This window comes from Macaca thibetana, chromosome 10 (assembly GCF_024542745.1).
Source record: "Macaca thibetana thibetana isolate TM-01 chromosome 10, ASM2454274v1, whole genome shotgun sequence".
NCBI lineage: Eukaryota > Metazoa > Chordata > Mammalia > Primates > Cercopithecidae > Macaca > Macaca thibetana.
The window spans coordinates 78,193,426-78,213,291 of NC_065587.1; the positions used below are offsets into that span (position 1 = coordinate 78,193,426).

At 39.9% G+C, this 19,866-nt stretch overlaps 2 protein-coding genes across 4 annotated transcripts in view; one reads left to right on the plus strand and one right to left on the minus strand.

The window, feature by feature from the left end:
• LAMP5 (lysosomal associated membrane protein family member 5) overlaps window positions 1–11,030 on the plus strand; it is a 210,034-nt gene extending 199,004 nt beyond the window's left edge. The window contains exon 7 of the mRNA XM_050745066.1: window positions 10,146–11,030. Within this exon, the coding sequence (XP_050601023.1) occupies window positions 10,146–10,324 (179 nt within the window). The 3' untranslated portion in view covers window positions 10,325–11,030. The remainder of the gene's footprint in view (window positions 1–10,145) is intronic.
• Window positions 11,031–17,604: 6,574 nt separating this feature from the next.
• Window positions 17,605–19,866, minus strand: part of PAK5 (p21 (RAC1) activated kinase 5) — a 603,498-nt gene continuing 601,236 nt past the window's right edge. For all 3 annotated transcript variants that reach the window (XM_050745056.1, XM_050745055.1, XM_050745057.1), the window contains one exon: window positions 17,605–19,832. In XM_050745056.1, the coding sequence (XP_050601013.1) occupies window positions 19,677–19,832 (156 nt within the window). In that variant the 3' untranslated portion in view covers window positions 17,605–19,676. The remainder of the gene's footprint in view (window positions 19,833–19,866) is intronic.

Below are 19,866 nucleotides of genomic sequence, written 5' to 3' on the forward strand. Positions count from 1 at the left end.
TATTTATAAAATGTAATAGTGTCTTTCTTAAACTGAAAATATTAAGCATAATCAAATATAATTTGACTTATTATGATTATTGATGACAAGGAATTTATTATGAAAATAATTGGACTATGTAATGTCACTTCCTAGTGCCCAGGACCCTGCCATAAATGTTTTTGAGTTTATATGGGTACTCTTAATAGTTTATAATGACTTTCTAGTTTTTGCTGATTAGCTGTTACTAGGCATTTCTTTACTTCTTGTTACCACTGCTGCTATAATTGCTGCTTCTCCTAGCTCCTTACCATTCTGTGTTATCTCTAAGTCATTGCTTAGAATGAGAAATTCTTAGAGTGAGAAAATGCTTCTTCACTGCAGGCTGAGACTTTAGCTCAAAAGCCCGATGGCACCAAACAGGCTCTGGCCTGAGAAATCAAACCTCATAGATTTTTAGAACTGTTTATAAAGTAAGAATAAATAAGCACTGAATAAGGAGCAGAGCCACTTTCCTAAAACTCCATACAATTCATTGCATGGAGTAAACGGTATCTTTTCTTTTAAAACCAATTTTGATCCACTTCAAGGTCCTAGATAGGGAAGGCTGCTGGATAGATAGAGAGTTTATAACCACATATAACTTCCTAAATGCGAATAGAGAAGTCACAAGCAAATGACACTTGTCTCACTCCAGGCTTTTCTGGCTAATAATTAGGATGTTCTCTTGTGTATGGTGTCCCCGGGCTTACCCCTTGACATTCCTGGGAGGTGGCAAGCCTCATTCAGAATCGCACACTGGATCAGTGTGCCTTTGTGTGACTGCATTTTTTTTGTTCCTGGCTCCTCCTGTCTGTGCCTCTCAGCACCTGCCCCGACTGTGTTTTGTAAGAGATCATTATTTTCAATTTGGTGGAATTTTAAAGATTCCTTTTGGTTGCCTTTTCAGGATCTAGCACTGGGCCTTTGTCCCCAGAATAGAAGCTCAGGGGGCTTTTAGTGTGTGTGTGTGTGAGAGTGGAATATGCTTGCATGGGGAGGGAGTATTATGTCATATATCTGCACACCTACTGCAGGGGTGTGTCTGTGTGTTCGTGTGTGTGTATGTGTTTGTGTGTGTGTTTGTGTGTTCATGTGTTTGGACCGTGGCCATTGTCCAGCACAGCATAATGGTTTCCTGCAAAGAGTCTATTCCTTGTGTAAGGGGGTCATACCTGGCAGTCTTCACATCTGTCTACTGAATAGACTTTATAAGAAAATCAAGAAAGGGTCCATAAAGTCAGTATGTGGACACTCACAAGGGCTGAGAGCAGTCCAAATGGAGGTTGACATCTTTATCACACGAGTCCCTTTAGTGCATTGTACTTGGCTACTACACTGATCCCCAAACAAAAGTCTCAGCCCAGCAATCTGCTCATGAACCTTCAGCTGCAACGTGCAATGACTGTGGTGATATTGTTAGCACTCAGAATTGGGTTCACTTAGGTCTGGGAGTGGGCCCTAAGAAGCTCTGTTGCTAGCAAGGTCTCAGGTGATGCTGCTGGCCCATGGAGCACTATAGAGAGTTTGAAGGATTAAGGGCACAATACGCTTCTTTGGAAGACACTTGGACAGGGTTTTATGAGAAGGGAAGCCCCTCACAGCAGGAGAATGTCCAGAGGGAGGCTTATGGGACCGCCATCCAGAAAAAGAAGAGGACAAGGGAATGGCCAAAGCAGAGGGGCTTTGGAGAGGGGTTTATGAGTCTAGGTGACATCTGCTCAGCGGCACAGCAGGGAGGCCATGGGTCCCAGAGCTTCTAGAGGTAGCAGTGCCTTGGGGCCTTATAACTCCAAGGCCCTGTCTTTTCAATGGGTAACAGCTGTTGCATGAGGTTTCAAGGAGTATGCAAAGCAGGCAGGCTCTAAACAGCTGCAAATTTTCTTGTTTAAGCTATTTTAAAAATAATTGGATGTGTAAAAATGTGGGAGTTTGGTGCCAACAGGCTTTTAAGCTAAAGTCTCAGCCTGCAGTGAAGAAATACACCACCTACAGGTCAATACACAGAGGCCATCTTTGGCTCATTTATTTACCAAATACACTTTGTACAGCAACTATCACCCCTGCAATAGACGCTATCACCCCTGCAATAGAAGCTATCACCCCTGCAATAGAAGCTATCACCCCTGCAATCTGAGGCACTCTGTTTCTCTTTTGGGGTTGATTACCTTGTTCTTCCACAATTAATTCTTGAGGGCCTCATCAAAGGCCCGCAATTCCCTTGGAGAGCCCCATGTGATTTCTGGCTGAGATGGGATGGGGGATGTGTCGCTGGGAGGGAACAAACCAGCCTGAGTATTCTAATAGCTTGAGTAAAAAGAAACTTTTATGTACTATGTCAGAAACAACATAATAGAATAGGAAGGCTACCTCTATTTCCCTTTATTCAGGATTCAGGTCTATCAGGCATTTAAAAGACATCACCTATAGGTTGGTCCCTTTTTAATTATCTCTCAAGGGGCGAACAAAACAAACCAAAACAAACAAACAGAACTGCAGAAAGATACTGAGATCCCCATTTACAATGGAGCAGCTGAGACTCGGGGAGGTGAAGTGACTTGGTGAAGGCTTCCCTCCTAGAACCTGTCTTTGAGTATCAGAGCTTTTGTCCTTAGTATCTGAGGGCCACAGCTGCTCCTGCTGAGTAGCTATCATCAGCATGTGAGTGTGAGAGGCATTTACAGAGTTTGTTGGGTACCCCAAATTCATGAGCTTTTTAATATTGTTTCTAGCATCATGATTGGGAAATGCCACTTAATCTGTATTTTACCTGGATCTGTGGGAACTTTAGTGTTAGTGGAAATGAACATGGCTTACGTTTCTCTATCCACCAGCCCCCCAGTAGAGCATCCTGTGGCAAGCTGTCATGTCACAAACGCATGAAGGGTTTGCTGATCCAGAAAGTTTTGTAGACCTGTGATTTACCTGGCACTTCCCTGTCAAGACACATGCTACCCTAGACAGTTGGTCCTCAAGGCTTCCTGAGTAAGCAGCCAAAGGGAAATAATCTGTTATGAACACAGCTGAGAATTGTGTTGAGGACTCCAAGATGGAGCCCCAGCCTTCAGCCATGGAGTTAGCCAGTCATAGAATTTCTTGCTTCGGATACTGTCCTCTGGAGACAGCATAGGATATGTCTCAGAATTATCTCACCTGAGGGTGAGAAAACCAGTGTTTACCCACCAAGTGCCATCTATCACTGATGGTCACTGTGGAAGCATGAACTCCCTGGGACTTCTGACCTACTCTGTAGTCAAAACCCATTGGGATATATGGGACTGGTGAATGCCGAAAGAAGACTGGGCAGTGTCTGTGTCCACTACACCTAGGTACTGGGATATAAGAACTTTTCTGCCTCGCTGAAACTTTCAGTCTAGTGGGATAGGTTATATACAATGCAAGTGGGATAGGGTGCATACAGTGCAAGTCATGTTCCTGGCATACAGTGGCATCAAACAATACTTGCTCTTATTATTTTTTTTCTTCTCCAATACTTAAATCTTATTTTTTTTTTTTTGAGATGGGAGTCAAGGCTGGCCTTAAACTCCTGGGCATAAGCAATCTTCCCACCTCAGTCTCCCAAATAGCTGGGTGGTGATGCCACTGTGTCTAGCAAATGCTTACATCTCAATGAGGGTATCAGCTTGTCTCCAGTCAAAGGTCTCGACAGCCCACTCACCTTAACAACTTCTCAGTATACAAAATACATTTGGCTGATGTGACAGGAGTCCAGAGCCAGCCCAGGGAACATACGGAAAGAGGGTCAAACCCTTTCTCTATCTTGCCTTGCCAAACAATAAGGGAAGCACAGCCCACAAAAAGCTTGCCCTCCTCTTCAAACGGTTTCTGTCCATGGTGCTAGGAGAGCCTGGGGAAGCAGAGAGCTTGCCTCTGCTTCCCTTGCCTATCCCAAAGCTGTTCATTGGGGGTGCAATGAAGCACTCTTGTAGTTTATCTGAGGGAGTCAATATAATTTTAAAATGCTGTCGTGAAATAAAACACTTATCTAGCAACCAGTACCTAAGATAAATTATGATTTTAGTGGGTACGCTTGGGTTAAGGGTTGAGAAGACTTTTGTTGGCAACTGGCAGCCACAGATTATTAATTTATTGTTTGTTTTGTCTTCATCTGGTTCTTTCCAATGATGAGGCTGGTTTTTGTCTCTTCCAGCCAAGGCCACTTACCCTGGGCCCCTGTTGTGTGTACTCTGGAGCCTTGAGTCCACCAAGAGCAGAGGCATGAGGGACCCTAAGTCCTGTGGAGGTGGACAGGGAGTCAGGGGTTCAGGGAGAGCAGAAGCCAGATGAGATCCGGGCTAAGCCAACAGATATTCTTCTCCCTGGCAGAAATCAGAGGAGATTTCTGCAGATACAAAACAAGGAAGCTTGTTTTGTAATCTGCGGGTTGCATAATCAGTTTACAGTATAAGATTTTAACTCTGGGGTATATATGGTTTATGGATAGAATTCAGAGGAAAAGATTTCTATCTTTATTTTCACTAACTTCTGTTTAATATTTAGCACTTCCTTTGTTTACAAATGAAGGTGACAGACCACAGTAGTACTAGCAGTACCTGTGACTGTCACCAATAGACATCATAGGTATTTTCATCTCACATTAGTTTGTGCAGATCTTGCAAAGTAACATTTATGCTTCTCACCACTTTATAATCATAACCAACATGTATGTGTTCCAATAAGGAAGTACATATGTTGCTGTATCTGAAATTCTTTTAAAAATATGTGATGACTGAATTTCACTTTCCCTTGTAATTGTGTTTATTTTATTTTTTATGTATTCATAAACATTATTCTGAGAAGGGGTCCGTAGTTTTATTATACTTGCACAAAAAAGATTACAACCTTTTCTTAGTAGGTCATGAACAGCATTGTTTTAAATGAAACAGAATAGAATAGAGCAGAAATTATTAGATGCATAAAGCAAGGATAACTATTGTTTGTCAAACTTCTGCTTTAGGTCTCTGTGTGTACTTATGCTCTAAGCTGCCACGTAAAATATTGTTTTTTTTTCCATGGGTCATAGGCAGAGATTAAAAGCACTGTCTTAAGCCTGAAAGAGAAAAGCATGTCCTGCTTTTATGGGTTCATAATCCCTCATTTAAAACCCAGATCGAACTAAAAAAACAAAAACAAAAAAACAAACAAAAAACCTTGGCGCTAAATGGTTTTCAGAATTCAGAATATTTTAGACTTTAGGAAGACTATGCAGTGCACAGTTTATAGATTACATAAGACCACAGAAGAGTCAGGGCAGCCCCATGCAATCAAACATACTAATATCTCTGTTTCCTGTGGTGTAACATGTGAAACGTCATACTAAGTAGGACGACTGAAAACTGCAAGCAGCCTCACATTAGACTAAGTCAGGTTTTGCTGCCAAACAAGTGATTACAAAGTACTTTTTGTTTTCAGAGCTTTGCAGATTTTGAAACAGTGGATAAGAGAGTGGGCTCAGGAATTCCTTTTTATTTGACCACTTACTGGATAGGGGTTGGTAAGTGAGGGATTTAGTATTAGCTATGATACTTTTTGACATCTTTGTAGTTGGTATCCTCTATATATTGCCCTTTTCTGTGGTGTGATTAATTCTATTTTTTTCCTAACGCAACAAAAGATAATCATCTGAGAAATAAATCATGATAGCATTCTAAGCATATTTTTTCTTTCCCTTTCTTTTACCATACTGTATCAACTTTTCTCTATTTTTCTTAAAGAACGGGATATGAGACATTCTTTTTACTATCCATTTAGAAACAATACATTTGGTACTTGAGCTCCAAAGGCTCCCGTACTTAAAAGAAGTACATAGAAGACTTAAATGTGTAAGACTTCTATTTTTATAGTGAACAATGATAGAAAAGCTACTCTGTGCCAGGCACTGTGCTTGGCCTTCTGTAGTATGACATGTGACACTCACAGCAACCCTGTAAAGTACGTGTCATCTCGATTTTATAGGAAACTGAAGCTTAGTAGATTAAGAGACTCGCCCAGGGTGACAGTGGAAGATCTGGGATCTGAACCCACTATCATCTCTTTCCCTCACAATGTTCCATTACATCTACTCCCTCTTGATGTGATAATCTGGATCTATGGAACCACTAAAAGTTCATGTATATCTCTATTTCTACAACTATATCTATCTGTATATCTATTTATTCATTGTCATGGTACAAACCAAGAGAAAAGAGAAAACATGACTTTACAAATTGGTCAAGGTCGTTTGGTGCCCCATTCCCGGATTCTTCCCAATCCAACTCCAACCTCCCTTCCTCCTGAAGCTTTCTTAACTCACCACCCTCCCTGTCCTGAATACCTGTAGTTGGGGCCACACAGAACACCACCTGTCCATGTTCTCCAGTGGTTTTGCTACGTAAGCTCTTGCTCCCAGACACAACTCTTTCTCCATTGCCTCTCCCATTCTGCCTAGGGAGATAGATGTTGTATTTGGGGCTCCTGGCTGATTGTGTGCCTGGGCAACTAGAGTGTAAGCAGGGAGAAGTGAGCTAAAACCATGGTCTGACAGTCTGGGTAACTATGAAATTGCTCTGCAGGGGAGAGAGTTAAGAAGAGAAGAGACACAGGATAGGGCCACAAGGGCAACCTTGTAAAGATGCCTGGGGTCTGCTCAAGTAGCAGCCTGGAATGGTGCACAGAAGAGAGTCTGAAGGTCCTGAGGTCTTTGCTATTTTTTTGTGAGATAATTTATTTTTTTATTTTTACCATTTAAAACAGACTTAGCCTTATTACTAAATAATTTGAAATCAGTGTATTTCTTCTTAATATTTTAAAAATTATTTGCTTCTATTCAATGTATTGTATTAAGTAAGAAAAAATTGCATGAGGTTGCCACTAGCGCCTGCAAACCAATCAAACCCTGCCATCTGTGTTAACATTACATGGGCAACAGGGTGTTATCATGAGGAAAATAAATAACCTTTGTTGTTAACAAAATTCCTACCCCACATGATCCCATTTCTATTCATTGTTCTCTTCAAAGAGGCAATATGGTATCATATTGGAGAAGAAGACCGCAATGCTGGCATCATGAAGTTCTAGGTCTGCCACTCTTTCTGATACACTGTGTCATCTCAGGTCTTGTCCCTGGAGCAATGGATGTGTCGGTCCAGTCTGACCCTCAAAGTGTTGGGACTCATTAGAATGGAATCAAATAGTGGGGGAAAAAGTTCCCTGCAAATTCTTTTCCAACCTTTTGGTTATAATAAGAAGAAAGGCTCAGTTTAGTCCTAATAAGTCCTTAACATTTCTTTACCATTTGCCAAACTATCTTTTAAAAAAGCTATTTCTAGAAGAATGTCTTTTTCTATTATATATATGTATATTGTATAGATACATATACATATATGTATTTTTATACACATATACACATATGAAAAGTTGTTTTTAGGTACAATTGTTGTATGCATTTAAGCATGTAATTTAATAAATATTGACTTATGAATACACCTGTGAAGCCATCACCACAATCAAGAAATCAACATATTCATCACCCTGGAAAGCTTCCTTGTGCCCCTTTGTAATAAGTATCCAGCTCGTTGAATTTTCAGATGCTGGATGAACCTCTGCAACCAGCATGCAGATCAGGAAACCGAACTGACAAACTCTCCTTTCTGCTCCACCTTGGGATTCTGCAGCCTTTTAATGCCAGTAGTTTAGGTCTGTTAAGTGCTGCCCCAACTATAGTGTTAAGTTGTTTGAGTTCAGATCAGACTTCATTTACCCCTGTGCAAACCACTTATCATCGTTATGACTTGATTACCTTATGTGTAAAATGAGTATAATAATATTGTGTACCTCAGAGGGTTAACCAGATAATCTTTGTGCTTAGAACTGACTGTTAATTTAGGGACTAGGAATGTCAAGTATACAGTTTTCAAAAGCTGTATATGTGAAAGTAAGTCTCCACTAATTATTATTAGAGAGAAAAGCTCATCCCTTTTCCTTTCTGCTGATCTCAGGCAAGGTAAGAGAAGGGACTATGTCAATAGAGATTCTGGAGGAGACTGGCATACAGTAGGTACTTAATAAATGTTTACTTGGTCATCTGGACTTTAAAAACTTGGACTTTATGAAGAGACATGTAAAGCTTGTTTATTTTTCACTTGTGGCTCCTGATTTTGGTTAAAAGGACACCAGTTACCCACAAGAAGCAAATGAGCCTGTTCTGGTTTCTAGGAATGCAATTCTGGTTAGCCTGACAAACTGACCACTAGAATGTCTCCCAAGAATAGTTTTTTGTTGTTGTTGGTTCTATGTAAAAAAATGAAGACTCAGCACTACGAAGCTATCTTGAATTTTAGGAGGGTGAAAAATAAATCAATGCTGAGGTGCTGCTAACATTTGTGTTCTTGATCTAGATGTTGGTTACATGAGATGTTCATTTGTAAAAATTCATCAAGCTCTACACTTACTTAAAAATTATAGTATAATTTACATATATTACATGCACCCCTATGTTTATCCCAGCATTATTCACGATAGCAAAGTTATGGAATCAACCTAAGTGTCCATCAACAGATGAACACTTAAACAGATAAAGAAAATGTGGTGTGTATACACAATTGAATACTATTCAGCCATTGAAAAGAGCGAGATCGTGTCATTTGCAACAATGTGGATGGCACTGGAACATTGCATTAAGTGAAATAAGTCAAACACAGAAAGACAAATATTGCATGTGTTCACATGTGGGAGCTCAATAGATTGACCTCAGGGAGGTAGAGAGATACCAGAGGCTGGGAAGGATATGGGGTGTGTGTGTGTGTGTGTGTGTGTGTGTGTTTTGGGGAGAATGGACTAAAGAGAGGTCGGTAATTGAGTACAAACATAGAGTTAGATAGGCATAAGTTCTAATATTCAATAGCAGAGTAGGGTGACTATAGTTAACAACCATGTGTTGTACATTTCAAAATAGCCAGAAGTGAGGACTTGAAACATTCTCCACACATAGAAATGATAAATTCTGGAGGTGATGAATATCCTAAATTCCCTGACTTGATCGTTGCAGTGTATGCATGTAACAAAATATCTCATGTATCCCATAAAAATGTATGATTAGTGTGTATAAATAAAAAATAACACAGTAATAAACAAATCTAAAATGTATGGTTTAATGCTTTTGTACCTATATTTGCAACCATGTGAACATCACCTAGATCAAGATCTACAATATTTCCATCACAGGTGAGAGTTCCCTTGTGTTCCTTTCCCCAGATATAAGCACATTCTGACTTCTATCACCACAAAGTTAGTTTTACCTGTTCTTGAACTTCATATAAATGGAATCATACAGTATGTATACACTCTTTTGTGTCTGGCAATTTTGTGTCAGCATAATATTTCTGAGATGTACTCATTTTGTTATGTGTAGCCATAGTTCATTCCTTTTTATTAGTGACTAGTGTTCCATTATATGAATATATGCCACAATTTATCCATTCCATTTTGATGGACATTTTGGTTGTTTCCAGTTTTAGGCTATTATGAATAAAGCTGCTACGAACATTTATGTTCGAGTCTTTTTGTGTTCTTTATGTTTTCATTTTCCTTGGGTAAATACCTAGGAATGGGATGCTGCATATGTTTGTCTTTATTAGAAATTATCGAACGGTTTTGCAGAGTGGTCACGACATTTTTCAACAGGGGTGTTACGAGTTCCAGTCATTCCACATCATCACCAACACTTGGTATTTTCAGTCTTTTTGAAACTTATATATTTTTATACAATGTATTATGTGTACATATTACTTTAATAAAAAGTTAAAAATGAATCAACAATAAAAATGATGATGATTGTGTCTAATGGTGAAACTCTGAACCTTTAAATAGATTACCTGGATGGTTTGTTGACATCTGCCAGGAATCCAATAATTAAATGTTGTCCTATTTAATTGATGCATTTTTATTATACATTATGTAGAAAGATTAAGTGTTAACCTTCGGGTTGGTTAGGGAAAACTGTTTCTGAAAAATAGTCCCAAAGCTTCCTTGAGAAATCTTTTTACTTCCATTTCCCTTTTTGTTTTGTAGAATTTATGATTCAGAATATTTTGACCAGAGCTTACTGCTTTTCTTCTTTCCCATTTCAGAGCATAAATGCCCAGTGGATGAGCGGGAGCAACTGGAAGAAACCTTGCCCCTGATTTTGGGGCTCATCTTGGGCCTCGTCATTGTGGTAACACTCGCAATTTACCACGTCCACCACAAAATGACTGCCAACCAGGTGCAGATCCCTCGGGACAGATCCCAGTATAAGCACATGGGCTAGGGACCATTAGGCAGGCACCCCCTAGTCCTGCTCCCCTAACTGGATCAGGTAGAACAACAAAAGCACTTTCCCACCTCGTACACGAGATACACCAACATAGCTACAATCAAACAGGCCTGGGTATCCGAGGCTTGCTTGGCTTGTGTCCGTGCTTGAACCCAGGGATGGGGAAGACTCTTTTGGATTTGTAGGGTGAAATGGCAATTATTCTTTCCATGCTGGGGAGGAGGGAAGGAGTGGCTCACACAGCTTTCATGCTCATGGTGGCTTGGCTTTGACTCTCCAAAGAGCAACAAATGCCACTTGGAGCTGTATCTGGCCCCAAAGTTTAGGGATTGAAAACATGGTTCTTTGAGGAGGAAACCCCTTTAGGTTCAGAAGAATAGGGGTTGCTTTGCTCCCTCGGACACAGCTGGCTTATCCTATACAGTTGTCAATGCACACAGAATACAACCTCATGCTCCCTGCAGCAAGACCCCTGAAAGTGATTCATGCTTCTGGCTGGCATTCTGCATGTTTAGTGATTGTCTTGGGAATGTTTCACTGCTACCCGCATCCAGTGACTTTGCAGCACAAGAACACGATTAATGTAACTATGCAGAGTTGTTTGGACTTCTTAATGTGCCAGGTCCAAGTCAGGGGACCTGAAGAATCAATCTGTGTGAGTTTGTTTTTCAAAATGAATTAAAACACACTATTCTCTGGCCTTCGGCTGCTTTCTTGAAACAAGAAAACAAAGCTAAAATGGTTTCTTTGGCATCCAGATGAGAAAGAGGAAAAGATGAAGACGGATTTTGCATGTTTGCAAGAGGAAAAGTAAAGAGAGGGCAGGGAAACAATGAGGGGGAAGTTGGCTTCTCTAGGTGAAAAAAACATGGATTTTTGTTTTGGCAAATATAAATAGTTTTAATAATGGCCCTTTTGACCAGTTGATCTAATATTGCTTCTGATGCTTCTTGGTCTTGAGTTTGGCATTTCACTTTGGATTAAAAAGGTGGACTGGACGTAGTAGCCTAAGTTGAGTTCTATTTGAAGGAAAATTCCTAGAGAAATGCACATAGTTTGAATTTCATTCACTTTCTAAATAGTCATTTTTTCCCCAGAATGTCTGAGTGGGAGTAGGGAAAAATCTTTTCTTTGGTTTTAGAGTAGGATTCTCTCCCTCCACATATACAGTCTCCACCATATGAGAGGCAGCTCCTAAACTCCTCTCCCTAAGTCTTCAAACTGCTCACAATAGGGTATCCTCAGAAGTTCATTATCCCAGCAATCTCACCAAGTATCATCCAGTTGCTGTCGTATTACCCATTTGTCTGCTGTTCTATTAACCACAATCTTCTTGTCTTCATGATCTCTCTTCAGTGTCTGCCTATTACCAGTGAGGGAAAATCTCCAATTCCTCCTAAAGTTTCCATGTTGCACAAGGAAAAAAATACTTTTGGTGAAAACTCTAAAGATGGTTAACTCCATTCTTATACTCATCTGTGGTCTGTGATCTTCTCACCCACATTCCCCAAACTTGACAAACCTTTTCCATTTTAGCATCGCAGTATTTTCTTTAAATGTTATATTCCTTATTTGGACCTGTCTGAATATTTAGGGGAGAAATGGACATTTAGATTTATTTAGGACTTCACAGTGAGTTACCATTCCCATCTGCAACCTTTTTGAAAAAGAAATCTTAAACCTTTCTGAGTCATATGTCTGAAAACCCCCTTGTGTATGTTTTTCTTTAAACTTGCTTTCACAAAACATAAGGCTTATTATTAGTTTTGGAATTGTCATGTAATTACATCATTGTTATGTAAATATACATAACACCTACTATTGTTTTGAGCACCTATTGAGTACAGGCTCAGTAGTGCTATAAAGTAATAAACTCGGCCTTAGTTTCTCTAAGGAAGGACTGACAAGAGAACAAACAACATACAACAAATATGTCATTTTCAAAAATGTCAGAGTGCCGTGGCTCTTTAGAAAGCATTGGCTCATGACCACATCCCTGTGTCTCATCTACTTCAATCTTTCCGGAATCCAAATAACAGTGATTTTTCCACAAGTAATGTGCAGGATGTGTGAAAAGCCATTATTACGATTACTGTTATGACTATCAATATTGTTTACTATGCCATTTTTATCTAGCTATTTTAAAATTATATCTCAAACTCAGCCTAGTTGACTTTGAACCACGCCTTACTTCTCTCAGCCATGTCTTCATCTTTATCGTTAACTAAACACGATAAATGGGAGCCTCATAACATACAGAAAGAGCAGTGGTCTCTGGACACATCCGTGCCTGGCATTCTCCCAACTCAGGGTGTCCAGGGAGACTGACTCCACCCTGGGCCTCAGCTCTGGGCCCTCTCCATACCCATTGTCATTGCCATTGTCCTAACATTTTGCAGCTGCTCCTAGGCCAGGAATAGGCTGAGGCAATGACCCATTTGTCTGCATTGCTTCTCAAGCTTCAGAGACAGGGAAGAAAACAAATAGATAAACCACAGACACTCAATTACCCCTTGAACTGTCATTTTTCTTTTTTACTGGGATTTTAAACACAAACGCCTGTGGGCACAAGAGGATGTTGGGCCTGGTTGCTGGGTATGCCTGCCTGGAAAAGCCAGACCAGATGAACCATATGTAGATTTCTCTTGAGGGAGGGTGACTTTGATTTAAATTCAGAGCATGGTTCTTTGCAGGATTCCCTCAGTCCCAGGAAACAGTTCCCAGTGAAACAGCCTCAGAGGGGCAGGGAGCACTTGCTTATCTGGAGCCTGAGAACGCCCTCCGAACTATCATCTCTCTCTTTTTGCCAATTGTCCAATCTTTCCGTTAGTAAAGACTTGGCAAACCCCATGGGTGTGGGAAGAAACACCCGAGAAACGTGAATGGAGAAAAGGGAGGAAAGACGACAGGAGTGACCTGCAGTGTCTGGGTGAAGACGCTGCATGTATAGGGGTGGGTTTTACCAGGCAGGCGGTTCAAACTGGTGTTGTGCTCAAACATTTCCCTGGAACAAATACCAAGCAACCTGGGCCAGAGATAACTTTAAATCATTGTGTCTCAAAGTGCATTCAAAGGCACCCTGTATTAGAATCATCCTAGGAGACTTTTGAAAGATGTTAGTTCTAGGGCATCATCCCAGACATTATTTGAGAATCTCGGTGGTGAGACCCTAGAATCTGTAGTTTTACTCTGCTCCCCAGATAATGTTGATGGAGAAATAAGAAGACTTCTGGTTAAAAAGCCTGTACTATCAGTGTATGTGCAACATTATCCAAATTATTGGGCTTCTCTGGGTTCATGTTTTTTCATCTGAAAGTGAAGCTTACTGCTCTATCCTTGCAAAGTTATTTGAGGACTCATGAAGCACCTGGAAGTCCCTAGCACAATGCCTGTCACACTGGAGAGGCTCTCTAAAAATTACAATTAGTGGCATTTTGCTAGCACAATTCTTAACATGTATGTTCCAATTTTACCTGCCAAACAAGAGGTCACGAAAGATTCAAAGGGACTAACACAAGAGTTTTAAATCTGACTTCCACAGTTCTCTGTGTCAATTTATTTTGGATTCAGAGAATTTTTACACAGGGATTCCCCTCTACCCCAGCTCAGTAAATCACTCAGGGGCTGTCAGTTTTGGGGTGAGGGGATCTGTCAGAGTTTATGAACTTGGATGGAAAAATTTATACCTCCAGTTTTTACTAACCTCAAACGAAAGGTAGAATTTCCTTCAGTGGTGAATGTGGGCATTAAACCACTGCAGTATAGGCAAATCTGTGAATCTGTCATCAATAGAAATAGCCACATTACACTTGCCAGCTATATCTCAAAAGAATCATTTATACTCATTACTTCGAAATTATGGTAGTTATTTGACCCATCAAAAGATCTTGTTATTTAAGGCATTATAGCCACGTTTTAAAATTGTGATAATGATACTTCAATCAGTTTCTTTTTTTTTTTTTTTTGTAAGCCTACGTATTTTACTTTATGCATTAAAAAACTTTTCTGAGAAGGAGTTTATAAGCTCAGACAGCCAAGAGGGTCCAGGGTCAATGGTACTTCAGCTGTCATTTAAAGTGACAGAGCCTGTCAGGTGGTTTGCTGATGAAGGTTTACAAAGGCACACATGACAGATGAGATCATAAGTATTTCTTAGCACTGATCTTGTGCTTTCTAGACACTGCTCTGGGTACTGGGACATAGCAGTGAACAAAATACATAAGAACTCCTGTCCTCATGGAACTGAAATATGTGGGGTGTGTGTGTGTGTGTGTGTGTAAGTACACACACATGCATGTGTGTATACCTGTCTATTTAGGTACAGTTTGAGCATCCCAAATCTGAAAGTCTGAAATCCAAAATGCTTCCAAATTCAAAACTTTTTGAATGTTAACATGATGCTGAAAGAAAATGCTTCTTGGAGCACTGTGGATATCAGATTTTCAGATTTAGGATGCTCAATTGGTAAATATAATGCAAATATTCCAAAATCTGAAAAAAATTCCAAATTCAAAACACTTTTGGTCCCAGGTATTTCAGGTAAGGGATACTCAGCCTGTATTATGATTAATGTGCTGTCATTACCTAACTCTTTGGGGCCTTGGTTAACTCAGTCTAAGTGAATCATATAAGATCTTGAAGTCTTTTCTAGCTTTAAGTTTTTAGAAATGCAGACAATGATGAGGCATTATGATCAAAACATTTGTCTTGTGAGAAAATCTTTCAGGATAAGAAATTTCTTTGCTTTTAGAACAGCATATTTTGATCCAGAAATCAGCAACCCGTAGACTTTCTCATGTCCTCTATTTGTCTTTAGTTTGGTCGGTTTATGTAGGAGATTCTTTCAGGGTCCCACTCATGTTCCCTCAGCCCTTCCTGGAGGTCATTGCTGCGTCAATTTTAGCAAAGGCAACAAACTTTGCCCAGGTGCAGTGCAAGGAGAGTTGATGCTGCAGGAACAATTCTCACCTAATGATGGATAGGAGATAATTAAATATACCAGTGCCCCCCTCAAGAAAGACAATTCTCAAGTGTCTCTCAGAAGGTCACCAATGGGATTGAACCCCAGTTGCATTGTGGTATCCCATTCATTAAAACACACTTTCTTGACTTTGTTCTCCTATTTGTCTTATTTCTTCACTCTGCCATGTTGACATTCCTGGGATCATCTCCCAAATAAAGTATTTGAAGTATTTGTGTCTAAGTCTTTATTCGAGCTCTTCTTTTGGTAGCATCTACACCAAGACAATGTACTCATCTGACTTGGAAACACAACTCAACATGCACACATTTCACGGATCAAATGAACTGATTTTCCTGCACAATGTGGATTTGTACTGTGTCATGTCACTTCCACAAAATTTCTCCTGCTTGTACATTTTGTATCTGCTTCAGATCAATTTGATCTTTTCTCTGCCTGGAATTTCATTACCATTTTGTTTCGACGACACTGGACTGTTCATTTGATCAGTTTGACCAAGCAGTCCGAACTCATTGGGTTGTTAACTTCATGGTATGATTTACTTTTCCACTGATTGCTACTAAATGTGTTCTTCCCCAGGGATAAAGGGGACATGACTGTAACTCAGTCTGATTCCATCTGTCTAATCTAGTTTAAAAATCGATCTCATTCTAATTCAAAGATAATACATCTCTCCTTTGCTCAAGTTAAACTTCTACTAGAGGAAGAGGTAGCAACTGGGAGGTAGTGGCAGGATACAGGGTGTGCTCTTGTATTCTCCCTTTCTTTCTCTTAAACACCTTCTTCAAATCATGGGGTCTCACACTAACACATGGCTCTATTCTATGTGGACCAGTGGGGAAGGGAGGTTCCAGTAGCCTAGCTGGCTGTAGTCAGCTGCCTTGGAGATGCTATTGGAGGAAAGGGAGAGGCCTGAGTCTCATTTTGGTTCCACTAAAAACTACAGCTTCTGCTTTTTGGAGTGGTCTTTGTGTAGATGACATATGTGGTTTTTAGAGTAAGGGTCAGCTCCAACTTGACCCTGTCTCCATGCAGAAAAGCAACCATATCTCCCTTCGGTTGCCCCCATGGTGCACTCCTCCAAATCACTCTGCAGGTTGGGCATCCTGTTACTTAGTTAAGTGGTTTGACACATTCCCTGCTGTCCTCTCCATGTCCCATCAAACATACTCGAGGGAACTCCATGTCTCTTCCATGCCCAGTAAAGGCAGAGGAGATCAGTCCAGGGAAGGTTGCCTCCGCCTTTGTCTGCCCTGGTACGCGATAGACAATACCTTTTTTTCATCCTGCTAGCTCAGACTACTCCCTGAGGGTTTTCACCTTCCAACATTTCTGGATGGGAAATAGGCTGTTTATATACAAGTTCCCCCACCCCCCAACTTCATGAGATCAATATTAATATCCTCCTTGTCTCCCAAAGTGGAGGAAAGAGCCCAACATTCTCTTCTAGGCTCCCAGAGAATTCTCACCACACCCTCTTGAATCCAGGTTCTACTATAAAGACACATGCACATGTATGTTTATTGTGGCATTATTCATAATAGCAAAGACTTAGAACCAACCCAAATGTCCATCAATAATAGACTGGATAAAGAAAATGTGACACATATACACCATGAAATACTATGCAGCCATAAAAAAGATGAGTTCATGTCCCTTGCAGGGACATGGATGAAGCTGGAAACCATCATTCTCAGCAAACTATCACAAGAACAGGAAACCAAACACCGTACGTTCTCATTCATAAGTGGGAGTTGAACAATGAGAACACATGGACACAGGGAGGGGAACATCACACACTGGGGCCTGTGAGGGGGTGGGTGGTTAGGGGAGAGATGACACTAGGAGAAATACCTAATGTAGGTGATGGGTTGATGGGTGCAGCAAGCCACCACGAGACGTGTATACCTATATAACAAAACTGCACGTACTGCACATGTCACCCAGAACTTAACGTATAATAAATAAATAAATAAATAAATATCCCTCAGATCAGTTTTGCATCTTTGGAACAGGGAAGTAGAATGAGAGTCTTTAGCCCTGAACCTGGTTTTCCTTGAACTTGGCCTTCCAGAATTTAGTAATTTTTTTTTTCAGTAGTGGTATCGATATCACCGTCTTACACTCTTTACAATCTCTAGGGATGGATATATTTGTCTTTAGGTCATGTCATCACAATGTTACATACAACTTTGTACCAACTCATTTGCACTCCCCGATATCACAAAGAAATCATTCTTGGTTACTCAAGAAAATAAATTTGGGAAATCACTGTTTCCAGTAACACAATGGGGAAAAGGCAAACATTTATTTTTATTTGCAAATGCAGTTTCTGCCAATAGTTAGTGCTCACAAAACCTTTTAAGCTACAGTAACTTTTGGTAAACTCAATGAACTTTAAAAAATACCTGATGGTAAGAAAATTACAGAAAAATTTCCATTACACTGTCGAAAATGTTTGGAATCCAAAATCCACTATTTTCTGCAATGGTTTTTAATATTTGTTCTGGTTTAAAAAAGATTTTCTTTTTCTTTTCTTTCTACTTCTACATAGTCCTGGTTAAATTAATACAATCTGTCTCATGAACATTTAGGACTGCAATTTTCTGGATTTAGATTGTTTTTATTCTCGCATATTTATATTAATACTTTAATATTTTACATAAAACATTGATTTGCTGTGTTTTATGAAGCAAAATCATAGATCCTATTTATGGAGGCATTTCCAGTTTGAAGGAAAACTGAAAATCTAATCAGTAGAAGGTCATTTTATGCCTTTTTTTCCTTTTTAGCAGTAATAAATAATTAGCAACCTAGTAATTACAAAAGTTCTTAATTATGCTTAGAGCAACGAGAGCGCTATCACAAATTTAAATTCATATTTGTTACAGTATATGAAATAGTTAAGAAAAGCCTCTGTTTTTCCAGTTTGGTAACAAATGGCTTTTGTCTGATGCATAATTAATAGAAACTAATGATGACTATGTAGCTCTTCCAGAGTTTTAAAGGCAAATCTATATTGGCCTACAATTAACATGCAAATTCATCCAACAAGCAACACAAAATGTATTGTAGTAGTCATTCATTTTATCAACATTCAAGAAGATCTAGACAGCAGCACGACTCTCCTATGTCGGAAACACATTATAACATGGGCACAACCGAAGTCAGATCATACCTGGTAAAATACCCTCTTGCTAATTCGTCCTCTAGAGTCAGTTCAGACTTCCAGCACGATACATGAACAATAGCGATTAATACTGTGGTACAAAGGTAAATACAGACAAGAGTTTGGTGTGCTAGCATACAGAGTTTTAAAAATGGTGACGAACGAAACCAAACGTCTTGCCCTGTTCTCTCCTTTCCCTTTGTGAGCCTGGAATTCTCACGGTCTCACTGAAACATTCTATTTTGGGAACTGAGTCCAATGATCCTAGCACTGAAATTGCTCCCTGGGAGGGAAATTTGGCCACAAGGGAACATTGTACCCATTTGAGAAAGGGCACTGAGGGAAACATTGTGGTGTGCAAAAAATGGTTTGCTACTAGAGGCGTTGACGGAAAACGTGATTTTTAAAAATATTTAGGTTTATCCCAAGGAGTGGTATACTGTGGCTCAAATTTTATTTCATTATTTTTGGTTGGATTAATGAAACGTGCACACTATCACCATCACTCTTAATTCTTCTTCCATCAAATAAGACACTTGTTAGGATAAGAAAGATATTTTACTAAAGCTGACGGTGATTGAGAGTCATTCAGTATTCAAAGTTCCTAAAGAATCATTGGTTCTCTTAAAGGGATAAAAAAGTAGGAAAGGCTTTGTTCAAACTCCTGCTAGTAAACAAGTATTACTTCAACTGATACAATGGCTACATGACATCAAAGTACTATAAATTATCAAAACTATCGTACAGAAAAATTACAAATTCGTTGCAAAATACATTATACTGCTACCATTAAGAAAAAAGTGCTTTTTGTTTTCCTTTTTTTTTTTTTTTTTTTTTTTGCCAGAAAAGTATTCTTTCAATATAGAAAATCCTACATGTTACCCTGCATGTGGCTAGGATATATCATAACGGAGTTTGTACTGAGTCCTTCTGATTTGCTGGATGAAGGGCTGAAAAATATATTAATGACTTATTAAAGCCGTGCTCCAAATGACCACGCCACCTGTCAGTGGAGAGATGCCTATTTAAGACACAAGAAGATGCCCTGGTCTGTCGAACCCTGCCGGTCATCACACTGTCCCACCAATTGGCTGGTCTAGAATGCACAGGCCTTTTGCATGTTCTGTGTTTCCTTTTGTTCTCCTGAATTATTCTCATGTCCTCATCTAGCTTTGCCACCTACACGAATCCTCTGCTCAGTGATGCCTGTATTGTCTCATGAGGGGGACGATGCAAGACGGTGGACCTGCTAGTTTTAAGAATGGATGTCCGAGGAGTTCCTGGGCTGTTGCTCTCTGAGAGGGCTCCCTCACCAACATCAGGTCTAGGAATCCCCGGAGCACTGAAGAAACCTGTGGAAACACACAGATACCGATCTGAGGACTA